This window comes from Acomys russatus, chromosome 4 (genome assembly GCF_903995435.1).
Source record: "Acomys russatus chromosome 4, mAcoRus1.1, whole genome shotgun sequence".
Lineage (NCBI taxonomy): Eukaryota > Metazoa > Chordata > Mammalia > Rodentia > Muridae > Acomys > Acomys russatus.
The window spans coordinates 43,176,619-43,199,509 of NC_067140.1; the positions used below are offsets into that span (position 1 = coordinate 43,176,619).

At 39.6% G+C, this 22,891-nt stretch overlaps 1 protein-coding gene and 1 non-coding gene across 2 annotated transcripts in view; both read right to left on the reverse strand.

The window, feature by feature from the left end:
* Dnajc24 (DnaJ heat shock protein family (Hsp40) member C24) overlaps positions 1–21,654 on the reverse strand; it is a 45,014-nt gene extending 23,360 nt beyond the window's left edge. The window contains exons 1-2 of the mRNA XM_051144291.1: positions 21,588–21,654; positions 20,730–20,876 (exon numbers count right to left, since the gene is read on the reverse strand). Of these exons, the coding sequence (XP_051000248.1) occupies positions 20,730–20,837 (108 nt within the window). The 5' untranslated portion in view covers positions 20,838–20,876; positions 21,588–21,654. The remainder of the gene's footprint in view (positions 1–20,729; positions 20,877–21,587) is intronic.
* Positions 6,891–7,016, reverse strand: LOC127188718 (small nucleolar RNA SNORA17). Its single transcript, XR_007830570.1, has one exon. It is a non-coding gene; the product is annotated as a small nucleolar RNA SNORA17 (small nucleolar RNA).
* Positions 21,655–22,891: the final 1,237 nt, after the last annotated feature.

Below are 22,891 nucleotides of genomic sequence, written 5' to 3' on the forward strand. Positions count from 1 at the left end.
GACATCTTCTAGTCCAAGAGGTCTTGTGATGTTCCACTACGGGACACACCTCCAGCTCTGAGCATACTCCTGGAGGCCAGCACTGACCTTTGAGGCCTCAACTTTCCTTCCATGTTTGAAAAAGGTAAGAAGTCTGCTTGTCTCACAGGCCCACTTACATCATGACAGCTATGAGTATCACCCCACAAAACAAAACAAAAAATTTTAAAACACAATAAAAAAGCAAGAATTAAATGTGGCTCAAAGGAGGGAGTCCATGGGTTTGAGGAGACCCATGATAGGGTCTTTAAGGCTTCTGGAAGCGTGGAGACAGTGCTGTCTTTCTCAGAGAGTGACAGCTGAGAAGAGTAGAGTGTCCCTCTGCCATTCTGCAATGCAACACACTTCCATCGCATTCCTACAGTGGAGTAAAGGCTGGTAAGGAGATAGGAAAGGCAGAAAGGGGTATGGAGTTGCCCTGTCTGTTCTCCAGGTACAGTCAGACCTCCCTCATTCTGCTGTATCCTTATTCTGCTATAGCTGGTAATGACTACCACCTGCACACATTTGCAAACTAGTGAGGGGGAGTGTGGAGGGGGAACTGTTCTCAGATAATCACAACACATAGAATCACAATTATTGACTCTAAAATTTAGTAGCTCACCATTAAAAGGAGAAATTACTAATTTGATATATTAACACAAAAATAATAAGAAAAAACACCCTTTTCCCCTAAACATGTTTTCACTAGTTTGTTCCTATCTCAACCTCCCTCAAAGTACATATTTTGATACACATTTTTGAAAGGTGATGAATTAACTCTATTCAGTATCTTCTTTTAGTTGGTATACATTTAAACAGACCTTTATGTTTTCATTTGCAAAAGCTGATTGAGAAAATATCAAGGGATGCTACTGGAATGAGTAAGAACTTGAAGTACTGCTTTGTGGCCAAGTGGCCAGATTACAAGTACTCCTCAGGGCAAGGCCCAGTTTAGTGTCATTTGTGCACTTAGGGAAATAATTAAAGTTGATAGGTGTGACGGCTACAATCCCAGGTACCGAGAAGCTGAGATGGGAGGATCATGAACTCAAAAACAGATTGGAGAATATAGCAAGATACTGTCTCAAAAACAACATACACACACACACACACACACACACACACACACACACACACACACACACACCGTAACAAATAGTAAAAGTCACTCTACTAGCTGAGCAGCACTTCAGGAGCCAGAGGCAGGTGGATCTTTGAGTTGAAGGCCAGCCTGGTCTACAAAGAAAGTTCCAGGACAGCCAGAGCTACACAGAGAAAAACCTTGTCTCAAAAAAACCAAAATAAACAACAGCAACAAAAAGTAGCACTAGCCCCACTTATAAAACTCAGGTATGAATTTATGAGTTTCCTTGCTTTTATTTTTGTTTTTTTGAGACAGGCTGCCATGTAGTCCAAGCTAGCTTTGAATTCCTAATCCTTCTGCCTCCACCAGCTAAGTGCTGGAATCATAAGAATACATTACCAGGCCTGGCTATAAACTCCTATTTTTAGTTATCTTCTAAACCACTAAGTCTTAAAGTATGGTACTAACTTATTCTATTGAAATATAATACACACACCTTATAGTTTACCCTTTAAGTCCAATGCATTGTTTTTAAAGATATCTAATACAGCACACTATCACCATTAACTTCAGAACATCGCCATCACTTCTAAAGGAAACCCTGTGTTCACTGGTAGTCATTTTTATTCCTGTTCGCTCTCCCCCAGCAACTACTAGTTTACTTTGTGTCTCTATGGACTTGTCTACTCAAGACAGGAAACACACACATACACACACACACACACACACACACACACACACACACATTCATATACTAATTAACCAAAAATAAGACGTGTGATTCCTAAGTATCAAAACAAAAAACAGAACAAAAAAAAAACCCCCACCATTCTCAGCTCCTTTGGAAATTCTGAGAATAACTAAGAGCTTAAAGGGAAATGTATTAATACATATTTTATTTTTATATAAATATTAAGTTATTAATATACACACATTCAAACTTGATGTGGGATATATGCATGTATGTTTATGTGTACATATTTGTGTGTGTTTATATGTGTGTGTTTATGTATGTGCATATGATTATATGTGGTGTGTGTGTGTGTGTGTGTGTGTGTGTGTGTGTGTGTATCTGTATAGAGCCAATATCATGTTACCTGAGAAAGAAAGTTCCTAGAAAGATGCTGTATTTTCAGACTGAATCTTCTGCTAAGCTAGTTAACTGGTTAGAACTTCAATGACTGTGGAGAGGTTGGAATGTTGCTGGTCCAGACCAACTTACCTTGGTCTACCTTTAGCCCACTAACCCAGTCAGACGTTCCTTGCCCATCCCTGTCTCAGACTTAAAATCCTATAACTAACAGGTACACATCTTTTGGAATGTGTTAACTTAACAAATCCCTAGTTTCCACCAACCAAAAAACTAAGAGGTAACCTTTGGTGTAACCTAAATCTTTGATCCTGGATTATTCATTCGTATTTGACTCCAGAATAAAACCTTTTATCTTATCGCCTTTGAGGTAAGAGTTATTTTGTATGGACGTGTCCTACGCTCAGTCTGGCTGTGAAACACACTAGCAGCCCTTACCAGGGGTTAGTTATCCATAGAATTTTGATTTTAATTCTGATAGAGTCTGACTTCTACCATCCCCCTTCAATCCTCAGAAGAGCCTCAGAGTGAGGCTTTGGTGTGATGACATGGCCACACTATCAGATAAAATATGCAGGACCAGGCTCAAGGATCTCTGCCTAGAAGAGTCACGGGAGCACCAAGAATGCTTTTTAAGATAATATTTGGTCTACTTGACAGATTTTCAAGCTTCTATAACCCACCAGTGCAACATTAATGGCCTTGGAGGCCAAAATGGAGTCTCTTTTTGAAACTAGTTAGCTCTAACAACGATCAAAATAGGAAGGTTTTTAAATGTGAGGGCGGGGTAGGTAGGAAAAGCAGGAGGAGGAAGGGGAAGTGGTAGATGCAAAGAAAAGGTTACAGGGGAGAAGGAGAACTGAGCAACATGGGGTTCAAAAAGGACCCAGACATGTCAGGGAACAGAGGGAAGAGGCTGAAGAAAACAAAGCCTGTAATATTCACGTGTGGATGTTTTTCAAAGGAAGCATTAAGAAGTGGGTTTGGTGGAACTAGAATGACATTATGGGAAACTAAGAAGTAGAAGTCTGACCTCTCAATACATTTTGCAGAGCTACACTTGAAATTTCAAGGTAAACACTGACCTCCAGTCTCCTGCAAAGACCCTCACTAGGACACTGCTGAGCCTGCCTATTCTCTAGGTTCTTTTATTCTGGTTTTCCATAATTAAGGACTTGAACAACTGACACTAAGCTACAGTTGTGCATGCAAAGTAAAGAGTGGTGACAAACAGACAGGGACCCTCCCAGTGCTGCTCTCCTGGAGTAACCTGCAGCTCCTGGTGGCCACCAAGGCCACGCGGTACTAATTAGGTGAGGTGCTCTGTCAGCGCACTCCTGCTCTTCTTGTAGTAATTGACCAATCTGCCTTATTAATGAAATGAGCACACTGGCTTGAATTCCCCCAAGTGCTTCCCCTGAGATAGAAAAGTAAAGAAGAGAAGAGTGATGGAAGAATCCTGCCTTTCTCATCCAAATCCGCTCTCAATACCTTCCTGTTTCTTTTCTTTGCAGAAATGTGTTTTTGTGGAGCTAAAATGTATAGTTTCTTTAAATATAATTTCTGATTATTTAATTTTACAGGCCTTAGGAAGCTATCATGAAAATTAGATGTATATAAAAAGCACTGGCATTTGAATACACACATACACATTCAAACTTAATGTAGAACAAGACACCTAATTCTTGAGTGCTGGTGACAATACTTAATCCTTTCCACACAATGATGAGAGAAAAACATCTAAAATGAAACTCAATAAGTAAGATAGGTGACCCTAATATGCATACTCCTGAGTATACCCAGAACACTTACAGCTTCTTGGAACATGAAGAAAACATGTACCCTCTTAGGTCATATCTACTTTTCATGATTACAAATCACAGTTATCATAAAGCAGCCATTAAACAGCTGGTGAGGAAGGGCTCTTAAGACTCTGTAGGAGTAATTCTCTAACCAACATGAGTACAGTTTGAAGAGGTATACACATTGACTGCCATGGCTGTGTCTTGTTTTCCTCATTTCTATAAAGATTACTTGCTTCAAATAAGATTATGTCACTAAAAAACGTTATATATAAAAGTACTACAAAAGGTGTCCTTTATACCTTTATACATTAAAATTATGAAAGCCAAAAGGAAAAAATAAATCAAAGGTGAAGTGAAGTCTAACACACTGCTGCCACCTAATGCTTAGTAAAATATTGTCTAGAGAAAGTCAACAACTCATTGTTTTTTCTAAACTAACAATTAAAACATGATTTTTTAAAAAAGCTTAATTTTTCAAGGTTTTGTGGATTATAGAAAATGTAATCTATGTTAAAGTTGCCAACTCAAAGATGTGATTAGCCAACAAAAAATATTTATTTAGCACCTCACTACAGCACAGATACTGTGCCAGCCAATATAGCTATTTAAGACAAAGGGAGGATCCTGGTCCTTAACGGTCTCACTTTTCCACAAGAAGAGGACACACATGGGAATGATCAATTATAAAGTAATAGTGAGGTGATAAGACAACAGAATGAACAACTATATATTATATATATAACTATATAATTATATAAAACTATATTATTATTTTTGTTATTATTATTATTATTACATTGACTGACGTCTGAGGAATGAATACAAGTCAGCCTATGGAGGAACTATGGAAGAGTGGAGAAAAAGGACATCCTGGACAGAGAGAAGATGCAAATACAAGATAGCAAATAAGTAAGGCAGACACCAGAGTTATAAACAGAAGACCTGCAAGGCAGACATCTTAGAATGCTGACTTGCCTCTATTGAAAATTCCATATTATCTCTATGATAGAATATAGCATTGTTTAAAAAACAAAATAAAATCTATCCCAGAGATGGGCAAGGTGTGACCACAGGCTTTCTGAGCACAAGTTAGATAAACCATAGGTTCAAAGACTGCCACAGGCTAAGTTACTTCACATGCTAGTGTTGGGTTCACAAGGGACATCACTGAACCTGAGAAGAATAATGGAAAATGAAGAACAGTACTTGGTACAAAGTAGTCAAGATGGCAATTGTTCCTTGAGATTCTGCTCTGGAGAGCGCAAGGAATTGATGCCACCAAGAAGAGAAAAGTAGGTGGATAGGATTTCTGCTTTGAGAGAATTCACTTTGGCTGAAGTGGCCACAGGCATGGGTAATGAAAAATACACTATGCTCAGCAGAATGCTCGCAAGGTACCAATTTACCAGCAGACCACAGAAGACAAAAGGCTTAAAAACAAACAAGCAAACATTTCATTGGTTCTTTGTGAATTTCACATCATGCACCCCAATTCTACTCACCTCTCACTCCCCTCACATCTGCCCTCCATCCTTGCAACCTTCCCCATAACAAGAGAAAAAAATCTCATCGTGGAAGCTGTAATGTGTGTCAGTGTGTCTCACCATTTTGTCCAAATTTCTTTGCTTGCAAATGTTCATTGCATTGATTCGTTGGTCTGGTTAGAGGCTTCTGGATTCTGCTATTTTATCAATACTGGAACCCCATTGGGACTCCTCTCAGATGCCCCATTGTTGCCCAGTGTCATGGAGATTCTGTAGTTTTGGATCTGTACAACCGGCCCCTTCATGGACTCTAGCAGTTAATGGGGTAGATGTTGAGGTAGGCCAATTCAAAGCCCTGGATCTGGGACTGAAAGGTATCTGGGTGGTCAACCCACCAGCTCCCCCACTCTCCCACTCTCAGGGCCAGCTCCCCAGCAACATCAACTAACAGGGCAGCTCTATCCTGCTGCCCAGGCAAAGGTGTGGGGCTTGCTCTCCCAAGTATTGCAACCAGTGAGGGACAAGGGCAGCTATCCCACTCTCATGACCCCAGGGCCACGTCTCTGGTCTGCTGTAGGTAGCAAGGGACAAGGGAGGGGGATGGGCATCTCTCCCTCATCTCTGCCACAACATAGCAGACAAGTTGTAGGGTCAGCTGTCCCATGCTCAGCACCTCTGCCATCAGGGTAGCTCTACTGTGCTGCCCACGTGAGGTGCAGGGCCTCTCTCCTGAGTCCTGCAGCAAGTGAGGGGCATGGACAACAGTCCTGTTCCCATGACCCCATCAGAGCCAGCTCTCCCATCAGCTGCTGGTGGTAAGAGCAAAAAAAAAAAAAAAAAAAAAAAAGGGAGAGGAGAAGATTTCTCCCTCAACCATGGCACCACACAGGAAGACAAGATGTCGGGCCCGCTCTCCCATGCTCAGGCTGGCTCACCTGGACCCTCGCACCCGAGGTAAACTCTGCTGTGCTTTGCAGGTGAGGTGCAGGGCCTGCTCTCCCACGTATTGCAGCTGGTGAGGGGCAGGGACAGCACTCCTGCTCTCATGCCCCTAGGCATGAGATGTCCTGCTGAGGGGTGGGGCCAGTTCTTCACAGCCCTCAGATATCAACACACCCCTGGGCAGTAGCCCAGACCAAGGATGCCCTGGTGGTAACAGACCATGGACCCGGATGTGACCCCCAGTGGCAGCACAGGCCAGGACTGCACCATGGTCCCAGATGGCATCACAGGCTACTCACATCAGGCTGTTCCTCACTATTCTCAAGTCTCCAGTTCTGCCTCCCTTCACTGTGACCATATCCTTCTGTTTCTCTATCTTTTACATTTCTCCACCAGTTACCTCCTCCCAGGAGAGGTTCTTCTAGTCTCTGGCTCACTCCCTGCCCTGGGAACACATCAGGGCCTGTGCAGGGCCTGTGTAGTACCAGACTGGTGGTCATCTCAGGCATAGACATAGCCCCTCTCCTCTCGACCACCTACTGAAGCATATGTGACACAGCAGCCACACCTGCAACACTTCCAGGGGCATGGAAGAGAGATTTTTTTGACTAAAGGATATCTTCAGGACACTTAGCAGACTTGTACCTTACCAGAAGGTGCACCTCCTACCATTGAAGAGGAAGGAGTGGGCAAGAATGGGAAGATAAGTTTCCATTATTGATGATGGCAGGTGAGGTTATTTAAGGCAATCTTCCCAATAAACACAACATTAATGGCCAGATAGAATTTACAGACTCATTTATTCCAATTCAAAGTATTAGATTTCACTTGGTATTTTCTCTCTTATCTCCCTGACTGCTTTATAATCTCCCACCATCCCTAGTAGCCCCCTTACTGCCTTTATTCCACATGTCTTAATGCCCTTCTCATCCATATAAAATATTTGTCTTTCTAAATCTGTGTCACTTTACTTTTCAAATCTACCCATTTTCCCAGCAAACTTCATGATTTCATTTTTGTATACATCACAGTAAAATTCCACTACATATATGTATCACACTTTCATTATCCATTTATCTGTTGATGAATATCTGGGTTGGTTTCAGTCCCTGGCTATGGTGAATAATGCAGCAATTAACAGGGATATGCAATATCTTGGTATGATGTGCAGCCCTATAGCTATATACCTGAGACTGATATAGTTGGGTCACACAATCACTCTATTTTTAATCTGTTGGGGAATACTTACACTGATTCCTCTAATGGCTGCATTAGTTTACACTCCCACTAGCAATGAATAAGGGTTCTACTTTCCCCACATCCTCACCAGCATTTGTTATCATTTGTTTTTGTGATGCTATCCCTTCTAACTACAGTTATAGAATCTCAAAGAGGTTTTAATGCATATGCCCTAGATGGCTAAGGGTGTTGAAAACATTTTAAAATACTGTGTTGGATATAGTTCTATGTTAACGTGACACAAGCTAAAGTCAACTGAGAGGAAGGAACCTCAATTAAGAAAATGTCTCCGTAAAATCAGGCTATAAGCAGGTTTGTAAGACATTTTCTTAATTAGTGTTGACTGGGGGAGGGGCCATTCCATTGTGGGTGGTGACACCCTTGGGCTGGTGGTCCTGGGTTCTATAAAAAAACAGACTGAGCAAGCCATGAGGAGCAAGCCAGTAAGCAACACCCTTTCATGGCCTCTGCATCAGTTTCTGCCTCCAGGTTCCTAACCTGTTGAGTTCCTGTCCTCACTTCCTTCAATGAGCAGTGATATGGAAGTGTAAGCCAAATAAACCCTTGCTCCCCACTTGTTTTTTGGTCATGATGTTTCATCACAGAAATAGAAACCCTAACTAGCCCACTGTGTGTTGTTGGGGTGAGTGTGGGTATGGGTGTGTGTCTGTCTATTTTTCCTTTCCTTCCTTTTTTGAGAACTGTTATAGACCATGGTAGCTTTGGGAAGGGATAACATTGAAAGACCTTCTACGTCTATGTGATTCAGGTGGAATACAGACATACTGTTTGATCTGACTGGAATACAGATATGCCCTTAGTACATAGCTTTAATCCCAAACAATGAAAGTAAGGTTAGTTAGAAAAGGAAGCAGCCATGTTTGAAAGTGATATCTAAGTGAGGGGCAGACAAAGTGATGAATCAAAGAAAGAGACAGAATGAGTCAGAGATAGGATATGCTGACCTCTCACAAGGACAGGAAAGGAAAGAGAGACTACTTAAGAGCAGTGTAGGGAGAAAGAGGAAGTTTTTACCAGAGGTTTTTCTTCTTCTTGTTGTTTGTTTGTTTGTTTGTTTGTTTTAATTAAGAGTTTCTTACCAGGACAATTTTAGAGAGAGAGGTTGCAGAAAGAACCAGCTAAACAGAGGTGAAGACAATGAGGAGCAAGAAGATGAAACATATTGATAGAATTAATGCGAGGCTCGGCAGAGCAATTCAGTCAAAAGCCAAGAGAGGCCAATTTAAGTCAGTCATCTTGGTGAAGAGTTTAGGCCAGAACAGCTGAGTCGAGCCAGCCAGCAAGCATTCAGAAAGAGCGAGGAAGGCTTGAAAATGGCTTCTATCTCATCCCCTAATTCCCTAGTCCATTTCATTAGACTATTTCTTATTCGGCCATTTTCTGTTTGGACATTTTTATAGTTATAGTTATTATCTATAAATTAATCTTTTATCTAAAGACAAAGATTTTCTCTCAAAAATACTTTTAAAATCCTAAACACATCAAATACTTAATAACATAGTAAGGCCTGTAGGCTCAATCTTCTTAACAATTCTATTTTATTATGACCTTATTAACTGAATGTACCTCACTTATAACCTGGCTAACCTAAACAAGAGGAAAAGGAGATTAAAGAACACAAGAATGAAACCTTCTGGGTATCAGTTCTGAGGAAAGATTCTCCTGGCATAGTCAGCAGGATTTCGTCTGCTGAAACCTGGAGCAACCGGAACCTGGAGCCTCAGCTAGAGGCCCAAAGCCTTCCCTCAAGCAGTTCTCTCTAGGAGTGTCTCGAAGTTGAGCAATGGACACCAAACAATTCCAAGTCTCCAAAGATGTCCCACCTCTTGTTTTTGTTTCACATTTATATCTCAGAATCTGTTCAAGTATGTTTTTCATATGGTAACAACCAAGCTCCTCCACAAGGTAGTTCGATTTCTAAGGGGATAAACATCACCTGCTCTCTCACCAGTCTGTTCCTCATCCCACACTTGAGATCTAAACAAAAAAAAACATGTTTATCTCTCCTTCATTTCCCCTTTCTATTAAATAAAATAAGTGATATAGAACAAAAATAATTATAAGAATTATCCAGTAAGTCACATTTACACGGACCAGACCATTGGTAGTTAACAATTTTGGAGGAATTATTCCACTATCTATCCTATGCTACTCAGTCTTATGCTAATGTTCAAGGATTTTGGGTTTTTTTTTTTTTCATTTGTTTGTTTTTGTTTTTTGTTTTTGTTTTTTTTACTCTTAAACTAAAGCTTATAGTAACACTGTGGCTATCTAGTCTTCAACGCCATCAGAGACCCCAGAAGGAACTACTATCTAATATGAAGGAAGTACAGGCAAACAACTTCCAAAAGTATAAACAGGTAGAGAGAGCTGACTGCCTGGACAGTCACATGTTCCTCTCCATCTTCGGGCATCCAGTCTTCAACCCGCTGGCCCAAAACCATCTGACAGACTGCTCTGTGAAGCAGGAATCCTGAAGGACTGGCCCACCTAGTCTCTGCAAGGCTGGGCAGCCAATTTCTCAATATCAGGCTGAATCATTGTGGATGATCAGTCTCTTATCAGCAGTAGAGATCCACAGTCCTGTGGCTATTCTGCCACACTAGTTTCTTGATGCCCTCATAATTAGGCTGGAGAGGCTGCCAGGAATAGATGTGTCTCTCTTTCATAAAAGCCTTTTGTTATTAAATGCCATTTTCTGTCGATCTCTGAAGTGTTTGAAGACCATCTATTTATCTATTCTAGCCATTGTCTATCTATTCCTTTTGAAAAAAATATACAAGAAACTAAATAAAGCTTATTCTATAATTAAGCAGTTTAGTATCTAATAAGATTTTTAAGTGACCAACTACCAACTTCTATCTCCAACAATCCTGAACAGGTTATAACAGTTATCATTCACCTCTTCAAATAAGTTGTACATGTATAATACATTAAGTAATAATCGAACAACATGATCTTAAATACAATTTAAATTTTATCAACAAAGGCCAAAACCACGAGGAAACAGATGACCAAGATCAGAGAATGTAAGGTGTTCTGGTGCAACATCACCCATTCTCAAAGTCACCTTTGCAATGAACTTTTATTTCATAAGCCCACTTGGCTCAAAATAGACACATCAAGGACAGACTAAGAGATAAGAGCTCAATGGAACAGAAAACTAATAGCTAAGCTAGGCATGGTGGGGCCTTGAAACTCTGAAGCCCCAGCCTTGGAAGGTGGGTAATGTGAGTTGTTTAAAAGTCAACATCTTATGAATGCAACCAATGATGCTATGATATAAGGAGAAATACTTGGTCTCTACCCTGATTCCAGGTACATAGCTCATAAAGCCCTTGCAACTCAGCAATAAGGACAGGCTGTCTTCTGTAGGTTAATGGAGAGGATGGTGACAGAGGCCTCCTAGATAGGCCAATCTTGACCCAAGAAGTAGAACTCTCAGGCTCAGCTCCTACTCTAGAAGGGAGTGAGCTGAGTTGAGTTGATCATGCATGGCATAGCCCATAATTTCATCAGTCATGGCTACATAAGAACTCTCCTATGAACTTATAAAGGAGAGGGTTTGGAGAGACCTAGGTTAGTAGACAAGAATATATTCACATGTTGCGAAGGAGCTTTACTCCAAACGTATGGGGATGCAAGGTCCTGAGTTTGAGATCTTTGACATCTCATCCTATGTACCTCTTTATCTGGCCTTTTATTGGTCTCTTTTAAAATATCCTCTGATATAAATGCACATCTGTCTGCCAAGTAGATAGCTTTGCAATACTCATGTCTTAGTTACTTTTCTATTGCTCTGATAATATACCATGACCAAAAGCAAGCTGGAGAGGAAATAGTTTATTTCATTTTACAGCTGGTATCCAGTGGAGTCAAAACAGGAACTGAAGACAAGGACCTGGAGGCAGAAACTGATATAGATGCCATGGAGGAATGCTGCAGGGTTGCTTCTCATGCTCAGCCCGCTTTCTTATAGAACTCAGGACCACCTGCCCAGGCTTCTCTTGGCTTCTGACCACAGTGGGTGGAGCCCTACCACATCAATGACTAACCACCCCCAAAAGAGTGTGTGTGTGTGTGTGTGTGTGTGTGTGTGTGTGTGTGTGTGTGCGCGCGTGTGTGCGCACGCCTAACAGACTTGTCTAGAGGTCAATCTTATGGAGGTGTTTTCTCAATTGACCATCATAGCTCACACACCGAATTTAGTCAATAATCACTAATTACCCTTAAAATGCTGGCTTGCTCTTTTTCAATTAGACACACAAACTGTTTTCCAGTAGCACATGATGATAATGATGTGTCCAAAGAGCTGAGAAGCAACTCTGAAGTTAATCTGTATTTCACTCACTTGTTAAAATCACTTCTTGCTGAAATATGACACCACCCTCTGGCCTCTTGAAGAAAACATATACAGAGCACAAGCATATATCTATTTATGATAAAAGTGTGCAGTACTCAGTATCTCTGCAATATTTTATTAGACACTCATGAAAGGCTTTAAACTACCACATACAAACAGAAAAGTGCTGACCTCAAAGAACAAAAACCAGATGCCTTCTAAGAGCTATCTTATTTCTTAAATTGAACAAAGGCTAACCTTTATTAACAGTTTAACAAAGGTCAAATATCATTGTATTTGAATGTGACTCCTGAACCAGAATTCTAGACTAGAGACTCGAACTTCAGCAATCTTATGTCTCCTGATAGACCTCTGCTTCACATTCTCACGCTATTACTAGGCTTGTTTTGATTTTGGTAAACTGTTTTTTGTTTTTTGTTTTGTTTTTTTTAACCTCTATTATTACCTAGCCCCATCCCCACACCAAGTATGTGCTGTAATACAGAACACAAATTATATATAAAAACTAAATAATAAATACCCTTTTTTTTGAGACAGGATTTCTCTGTGTAGCCTTGATTGGTCTGGACTCACTGTAGCCAGAGATCCACCTACCTCTGCCTCCTGAGTGCAGTGATTAAACTTATGTGCCACCACACCCGGCTGATAAATATCTTTAATCACAATTTCTATAAATTTTATAGACATAACTAGTCACTAAAAAAGTGTTCACCAGTGTTTCATCTAAGATTATGCCTATATTCACAATAAGGGACATGACATTATAAGAAACCATACTTAAAATATTGTGATTTTCATAGGTGGTAGTCTCACTGAAAAGATTAAAAACCCATAGGTTCAGGCTGAGCATATACAGCACATGGTACAGTGCTAGAAAGCATAATCAAAGCCCTTAATCTTCAGAATGGTAAACAACAAATCCCTATGTTACAATGTAAAGAACTTTTGGAGTCAACATGATTAGGATGGCTGCCATGCTTCTGAGGTGTGGTCCCCACATTAGAAGGATGATGTCTTGACAATATCACTGAGCAAAGATGCCTCAGAAAACCCATATGCTAATAGTTCTGCAGCTTAAAGTTAAAATACCAGCACAAAGGAAGCTGAGGAAGCAGAACTGTTTTGAGTTCAATGAAAGCTTGGAACACATAGAAAGTTCCAACCTAACTTGGGCTAAAAACCTTGTCTCAAAAAGTTAGAAAATAAGTTAACAACTTAACTAATTTACTTCAAAACAAGTTTTGGGATGTTAGGGTTGAGGTGGAGGATAGGTTAATTGTTCTTGAAGTTGTTCACAGAATAATAGCTCACAGTACTGGGGGAGCAGATCAGTTTTTTCGTTCCTTGTGTGCTGCTATAACACAATAATTAAAACCAGGTGATCTGTAAAGAACAGAGCTTCACTTCTTACATGCCTGGAAGCAGCCAGTGCCTTGCTGGTGCGCTGTTCATCTCTGGAAGAAGGGTAAAATACATTGTGTGCAAGAAGGTGAAGGGGACCAAACTCAGCCTTTACCAGGAATGTACGCCCCCAAATAACCAGACTACACCTGTGATAGTAGCATTACCTCTTAACATTCTGCCCTCAGCACTGTTGCATTAGAGACTAACTTCTCACCACATGAGCCAACCATGACACCAAGGATCCTTTACCCTGCTAGAGATTCGCTCTCTGTCATACCCAAGTAGAACTACCTTTCTCGAACTGCGTGCAGTCCTCCACAACCAAGGCCTCTCATTGCATCAACAGAGCTCAGTGCCTACTCCTGAGTCACTCCTGTGACTCAAACCAGCAGTCTGAAGGTATTCACTAAGGCCATGGGGACAGTGGGGTAAGAGCAGTGCTATCCTGACCTGTCCTACACAGACAGTTCTAGTTGTCAGAGTTGCCACGTGCCTTGATTTCTTTCCTCAGCCCTGTGTAGCAACTCTGGCTCCCATTCTATATTTCTCTTAATGCCCAACTATGTAAGCAAGATCACTTCTTTGTAGTCACAGGCACATCTTAGATCCCCACATCAACATCCATTCTGTAACAGCACAGGTACCCTTTGTAACTTCTCTTTCAACATGTAAAATGTATTACATAAGGAGCCTAATGATAATCTACACATAATCAGCTGTAATTAAGAAAGCCTCTAAGTATGTACACAAACAGGAAATCGTATTTCATGCCCTTACAACACTAAGAGCATCACCAACACTCCAGCCTCAAGTAACATGGATTTTTCTTAAGGTTATGGGACACACTCTAACAGCAGCATGTAATTTTCCAGCAAAGTAATTCTTTTCCAATTGAAAGGAATCCTGTAATATCATCAGTGTCAATGGGAAGGGACCCAGTTTTCACTAAAGGCTTATATTCAGCAAATAGCAATATGTGTGCATATATATATATATATATATATAGTTTCAAGCAATACAAGAATAACATGACTAATATTCCCAGACCCTAGATGATTTTACATCAATAGGTGATTATTAAAACTGTTATTTGTGGGAAACAAAAACACAGTTTAGAGTTGACTTTCAAGGAGAAGAAGCAATCACTTTTATAAATAAACATTAATAAAACACTGCTAAAATGTTAATTGCTTTATTTTATGTAGTAAATCGTGTGGCAAAAGACTAAATATTATGTAAATGAAACATCTTTAGGGGTAATTGTGCACTTGACATTTATATGTGACTCTGAAACATTCTAGAATATTTCAGTCAATAAGACTGTTTTTAATACGAGAACTTTGAAAAGCAGCCTATTCACAAAAACTGAAAAAAGGAAGCAGTACTTACTAAATCAGCATGGGTTGTAAACTTAGCAGCCTACGATTTAGCAATATTTTACCCCAGCAACCAATTATGTAGGTGGTGTTAAATTCAGGGTCTTCTATATTTGGAAAAAGCACATGTAATAAATGTGGCTTTTACAAAATTAGACACCGAATTTTATTCTCAACTGTTTTGTGACACTGTTGAAAAACATAGATTGAGAAAATAGTCATTTAAAAGCTTGTTTTCCTAACAAAACAGACCTAATAACCATGATAAACAATGTCAGTTTCCCATATGATTTTCTTTCTTAAATATATGAGACTGTAAACTTATCATACAAAACAAGGAAAATAAGTTTCATTCTATAAGCTATACACAATCTATATTCTTTTTAAGTTAAAAAAAGAATAGTATGGTGGGCTACAATTTTATTCCCAGCATTTGAGAGGCAGAGGCAGGAGGACTGCTGTGAGTCCAAGGCCACCTGGTCTACAAAGCTAGTCCAGGACCTCAGAGAAGGGAAGGGAAGGGAAGAGAAGAGAAGAGAAGAGAAGAGAAGAGAAGAGAAGAGAAGAGAAGAGAAGAGAAGAGAAGAGAAGAGAAGAGAAGAGAGAGAGAAAGAAAGACTAGCTGGCCTTATACTATACCTCACTAACCATAAAGAAACCTAGAAAAATGAAAATTCTGTCTTTAAGGAACAGTAAAGACTGCTGCACAGCAATTTTGAGAGAAAGTGGCAATACAATGGGACAAAGTGCAGAACTGGAAAATTTGTGATTGTGCTTAGATTCTTATTCTCTAACTACAAACACAGGTATAACAGCACCTACCTTACAGGACTGCGGAAACTATAAAACAGGCAGCAGGCAAAAGCAGTCATAAGCTGTACATATATGTGCTGAGGAACAACTACATGCACCCTTGCTTTCTTAAGCAGAACATATGGAGCATAGTTTAACTCCCTGTCATGATTAGGAATATCAGCCACTGGGCTCGTCTATAATGACACATCATGTATAACAGCTAGAATGCCATCTGACTGTTTCTGATCATGTACAGCTCTTTTCCTGATATATAGCTGTTAAGTGAGATTTACTATTGGCATCAGCATACTCAGGGACCATCACCCAGGATGATGCTAGGGGTAATACCCTCCTGCACTTTGCTCCTTTGCTTCCTCATATCCCTCTCTCAAGAGACAGCTAGCTGTCAAATAGAGCACATCAGTTTTCTGCCATCAAATGGATACATGAGCAGCCTTGCATTCACCTTTCTTCCTTCTGTGACAATGGAGACAACTCTCTCCTTCCTCTTACCAATGCTCTTCTTTCTCCCTGTGCCTGAGACTCCATGCCCTGTTAACTGCTCCCCATCAGAAGTAAACACACTCAACTCAATGCCATCTTTTATGACAATGCAGGCAACCTTATTCTCTTTTCTTTACACCTCTACCATCTGTGTTCCACAGAACTATTACAAAACACAGTATACTAAGGGTGGGTCCCCATGAGGAAGGGTGGACATGGGGAGCTGAGGTTTCTAAGATCATTTTTGAAGCAATCAGTGAATTATTCGAGAGAGGTGGCAGATAGATCAAAATGGACCAGGACAGCAGTAAATACCCAAGGAAGGGTATCTGTCCTACAAGAGGAAAATAAAGTAGCTCACAGCCTCTAATAAACAGGAAATTAACACATGCATTTATCTATGTTTCCTCACCAAATTATATGATTGTAACAGCAAAGGAATTAGAGAGATATGGATATATAAAACCAAAAGCAGGAATACATATTTAAGTGAAAAACACCAAAACTGAGATGGAAAATTAATCATATGGTCTATGACCAGACTGCCGTGGATGTCACACAATCTCATTAGATCACAGAAGCTAAGCATGGTTGGACCTGGTTAGTACTTAGATGGAAAACTGACCATAAATGGTACATGCTAAAGTTTTGATCAGGAATTTCTCCAAAGACCCATGTGGTAAACAAATGTTTGGTCCCCTGGTCAGTGACATCAGAGAGTGATGGGACTTTCAACAGGTCGGAGGAGCCTAAATGAGGTCTTGAGCTCCTCAGTGGTACCCTTGAAAGTAATTGTGGGAGCCTAGTCTCCTCCTCTTTCTCCTTGTTCCCTACCCATTGATAAATGGTTTTGTGATACTGTAAGCTGCACCAGCACAACTCAGAAGCAATGGGTCTAATGACCATACATCGGAGCATTTGAAGTCATGAGCCAAAATAGGCCGTTTCTCTTTATGTTTCTTACCTCAAGTACTTGCCGTGGTAATGGAATGCTGATTAACACGGTATGCAATTCAAAAAACTGAAACATAAGCATACTGTGCAAGTATATATGAACTCATTCTTACATTTAGGAATGAAGTTGTGGGCTAGGACAAAAAAGGTCATCTGGTTTAAACTTTAACAAAAATAATTGGCTTTCCAGGACCCTCCCTCACCACAACTCCAGGTATCCGTTGTTTCTAACAAAACAGAAAACTAGAGTTTTACTGTGCACATAAAGACCCAAGAGGTTCTAAATTCAGGAACACTAGTCACGGGGCTAAGGGCTTTGACAAATGGTACTAAAAGAAAAAGAAAAGAAAAGAGAGAGAAAATAAAAAGAGAAACATGGACACATAGAATACTAGGAAACCAGCTTCCTATGTCATCAGGCAGAGATTTCAGAATTCCTCACCAGGAAATAGATCCAAATGCTAAAAAAAATTAAAGTTGTTAAGTGGTGTCATTGACCTCACTCACCTCTGGTCACATACATAAAAATTCAAAATCAGTTCTAATATTCACTCTTAAATATATGATCATGAATCATTGAGTATTAAAAGGGATGGGTCGGGGGAAGGAGGACTCAGAAGCTGAAGGAAAAAAACTTGAATAAAATTGAAAAGATATTGTGTTGCTGATTGATATAATAGAAAAAATACTCTCAAAAAATAAAAATTTAGTAAATAAGGCAGAAAACACAAATGGAAAAATACAAATCAAGCAAAAACTTGGTGACAGAGGAATTAAAATATAAAGTTGCCTACATTCATAAAACAAACATTTACTGAATGCCTACAACACTCTAGAGATGGCTTTTAACAGGAGTTATCACAGAAAAATACCATGCCCTTGAAAACAAGGAAAGACAATGTATGAAAGGAGAAAGTGTGAGAGGCTGAACCAAAGGCTGCTGCTGCTCAGGGTGGTGATTTAAGCTACTCTACTTCTGAACACGAAGAGGGCTGCTCTTAAGTATGCCAGGACAGCAGGCACAAGTCAGAACTCTTCTCAGAAAATGAGCATCTGGCCACCTTAGTAATAAACCAAAATCATGTTTTACAATTGATTGCTGCTTTCAGCGAGGGAGGCACTAGTGGTGTTCCTGACAACAGGAACTGCAGTGGAGCAGAAGGGGCATAGCCTCCTGAGGAGGAGAGGAACCAGAGAAAGGTAGTAGAGACATCTTTGGAAAACAGCTTTCCTACAGAGTGCAGAGATGGTGCGTCTGATAGAAGTGGGTTAATAATTTGGCTAGTTTTTTACAGGATGTCTCTGTGTGTGTTGGGGGTGGGGTGGGGTGGCACAGCCAAGTATCTTCAGTGCCATTACTATTAGCCTATTGGTAACAGCACAGAGGAACACATCAATTCATAATTCTTCTTTTGCTTTTGTAAAATAGAGAGCTTAAGAATAAGAAAGCTGAGGCTTCCAGGAAGCCTACTGAACTAGCACAATCTCTATGCTAAAGATTGTGAATATTGCCGAGATAAATTAAAAATGGCTTAAGTAAGTAGTGGAAAGAATATAATGTGTTCATATTTTCAAGGTCAACACTAGTAAGGTATCTATTTTGCTAAAATAGATATATATTAAGGAAATTTGATTTTAAGACTCAGCCAAACCTGTTTTTTGTTAGAATTTCATAAGCTGATTCTGAAGTTTCTATAGAAATGTAAGCAAGGCCTAACAAGATGGCTCAGTGGGTAAAAGCACTTGCTGCCACACTCAAGGACCTGAGTTGTGTCTCCAAGATCCATATAATCTAACTGACTCTTTCATGTTCTTTTCTGACCAACACACTCCACATTGTGGTTGCACAGAGTAACACACACACACACACACACACACACACACACACACACACAGAGTTTTAAATGAAATAAAAATAAGTGAAAATTTTAAAAATAATGTAAACAAACAAAAATAAAATAAAAAAGCATGAGAGAATTTAAAACGTCCAGAAATAGAGCCATACTGCTGACACCGGCTAATGAAGAAAGGAGGTGATCTCAGCAAATGATACCAGAGGAGCTGCGTCTCCATTACAAACCTGACCACTAATCTCAGTTTACATAAAAGCTAAAGAGTTATCAGTAAAGCAAACAATAAAGCATCTAGAAAACAAATAAGAATATTTTCATGACACTAGAAAAGACATATACAACAACAAAACCAAAATGGATATTATCTCATAAAAACAAAAAACACTTCTATGCTGGGAATATAGTTTAGTGGTAGACAGACATAAATTAGACCTGATACATTGCTAACCTGTATATAAAATGGTTCATCCACTTTAGCTCTGACAAAGAGGACCACATAAAGCCTTCTCATTGCTCAACTAAAAGACAATAGAACACAGAAGGATCTCCAGGTCTAGTCAGTCAATTCTCCAGCATTATCTCACCATTAACTAGAGTACAGAATAATTTAGTATAAGAAAAATTTTCAGCAAAATGTACTTAAAACAATCCAAGGCAGAAAGTACCTCAAGTTCAGTTACTCTTATTTATTATCTAAGACTGAGGTATTAGCCCATTTCCGATGGTGATATATCTTTCCCAATAAGCACAGTTTGGGCAAAATATCAGAGATCACATTTGGCATAAACTAGACAAACAGTGCTGCTACACATAATGATTCTTTACTTTTCTTTTTCAGTGAAAAACAGTTTTAAAAGGCTTAAATTGTCACTACCCAGTAAAAATATAATCTAAACTATAAACAAAGCCTGCAATACATGTTAAATATGAACAAATTTAAGCAACATTTTTGATATTATAAATGCCGGCACGGAGGGGGAGAGAGGAGAGTAGGCGAGGAGTTACTAGCACTTGACAACTGCAGGCAGTTAGTTTTCTTTCCAGTCTGACTCCTGGTAGGCAGCCCATAACCCAGCACAGGCTCCACACCCAAGAGTATTTGGGCAACACAACTGGACTCAATGGGTTGAGCAGGTGGGAAGAGAACTCAAATTTGGGTTGGTAGGAAGGTGGAAGTATATCTGGGAGAAGTGGAATGGATATGTTCAAAATTGTATGGAATTCTCAGACTAAAAATATTACTTAAAATTTTAATATATATGCAAAACACATACATATATTCTGTGCAACAGCCAGCACATAGAAAGTATTATTATTTTAATATATATGTGGTGTAAAAAATTTGTTTTATTTATTTTTTTTTTTTACCAAGTCATCAGAATCCAGTGAACACTATATTTGTAACATGTTACAATTTTACACACAGAACATTAAACTTTTCAGGTGCTCATCAATTGTATGGCTAGTGGATTTCAACATTCAAGTAAAAACTGTTTTAGACATTACATAGATTATTTCATTCAACATTAGCTGAGACAAACAGAGAAGAAAAGTGGTCCAAGTTCTTATAGTGACAGAGTCAAAGGATTCTAATTCAATCGCCGCCTTCCGATCCCACACCTAATCAAAATTCTTTTCTCTACTACTGAAACGTTTAAATGAACAAACAAATTTCTAGATTCCTATTGATATTAATATAGATGTTTTGAAGCTTAAATTTCTGGTCACATTAAAAAAAAAAACAACAACACTGTTTTCCTCATCATGATTTCTTATCTGAAAAAAAAGACTTACCAGTAATATGAGTTTCTGATACTTTTGTTTTAGGTCTGACACATTTGCAGATGGGTCTGCCCCCAGAATGCTGTACCAATCCTTTTTGGGTGTCTGCTCAACTGCCATCAGCGTCCTTTTAACTAGAAGTGGGCCTTCTCTGATAAGCTGCAGCAGAAATGTTATGACAATTCATTACAATCAGAATAAAGAAATATTCCTTTCTAAATTCTTTATGACTTGAGTAAATTGTGATCATAATGCAAGTCCAAGAAAATCTATATTTCCACTTAAAATGTCCCCTAAATGCCATGTATGAGGATATAAGGATTCAGAAAACCTATTAGATATTTCATGGTATATGTGTATCACTTAAATAAATTCACAATGTCATAAAAAGAGAATTTGATAATGAGCCTGGGTGATGGATTAACTTCTATGAAGGTATTTCTTAAAATCTAATGGTAAAAATTGGCATGTAGGTGCCACTGAGGCTAAGTAAGTATTTATGAAATGAATGGATAAAAGAAATAGAATGCCAAAGAAATTGAAGTTGAGGGCATACACAGCCCCCCGATTTTCCCTGGTTCACTTCCTCCAAAGTAAATGTAAAGACGCACGAAATGACAGCACGGACTCGGGGAAAATGGGATTTCTCGTGCTAGGGCAAAGACGCTCACAGCAGGCAAACAAATCGCTCCCAAAGCGTATGCACTCCAGGACGCCACTCTCCCCCCAGCTTTAGAAATCAGCTCACAATGAGAGAGCCGGTTCTCGCCAACTTAGAGCTTGGGGACCCGCGGCACCCACAGTCCGCATTACCCAGCCTTCCCCTGAAGATGCCTTCCCCTGACTGACTCCACACAGCGTCAGACTTACCAAGCTTCGCACGGGAGCCGGAGCACACTCGCTGCCACAGCCAGCCAGAGAGCGGAACCCACTTTTCCTTCCGCCGGAAGTCAGAGTACTGCTGGAGTGAGTTTCCAGTCGAGCCCTAGTTGTAGACGCACTTATCTGTAGCGCCTAGCCCACTGCCTGACGCGGTCGCTATGGTAACCCGCCCGGGGTTTCCAAACTTTCTGTCTGAAGTAAGAAGAGCTGTGGAGAAATGCATTTCCTCCTCTGACTCTAATTCTCCCTGGCCGGGCTCCGCAGTTGTCGCATCCCTCCACCTCTCCTGCGGTGCACCTTCATCCCAGGTTCCTCTTACCTTACTTTGAACAGCTCGGGTCCCATTGGTTTATGCTGCGGGCGGGGAGTTGGTGATAAGGATATTTAACAAATTATTCCTAATAATTATTCCCGTTAGACCTCAGCAACTGACTGAAAATACTTTAAATTTTTCAAATCCTTTCACATTTGCTATCTATCTCTTTATTGCTTTCACTTCATCCCAGTGAAACAACTGTGGAAGGTATTGCTATAATTACTCTGTAAATAAGGAAACAAATCAAGGATCAAGGCCAGGTGCAGGCATAGAACCAGCACTCTTACCAGAATGAACTCTACTTTGTGAAGTATTTAAATTATTCCAAATGAACAATTTTAAGTATGATGTTAGTTTTTTCTTTCATCTCTTTTTATTTGTTCCCTTTTACTAACTTTTATCTGTGTTTCTTACCATGCCTTGATCTAGTAGTCTCTGCATTGTATATATAGGTGAGAAGCATCTTAATTTTTTTCATTTTTATTGTGTTTCTTTTTAACAGCTACATTTATATTATTGCACATAAATAAAACCAACTACATACAGCAGGAAGAACCATGAAATCATCAGGAATTATATAAATGTTACATTCGTATTGATTTGGCTATTTGTATTTGCCAAACTTGAAGTAAACATCTTTCCTATCTTGTTGAGTATCTAAAATTCTGAATGAAAATCTATATCTATCATATCTCATCTCTATTAACCTAAAACATCTATCTAGTTCTAAAAACGTCTTAACCCCTAAAGAACAAAGCTTAATTGTAAGACTAAACTATATGGTCTTCAAACTCATCAGAGACTTGAGAAGGAATAAAAGTTAAATATCTTAGTGAACCAGAAGTGAAGGTTAGCAGTGTCCAAAATGAAAAAAATGACAAAGACAGTTTACTGCCTCAACAGTCACCCAAAACTCTCTATAATGTTGGAGTATCATCTTCAGCCTTCTAGCTCAATACATCTGACATCCATATTT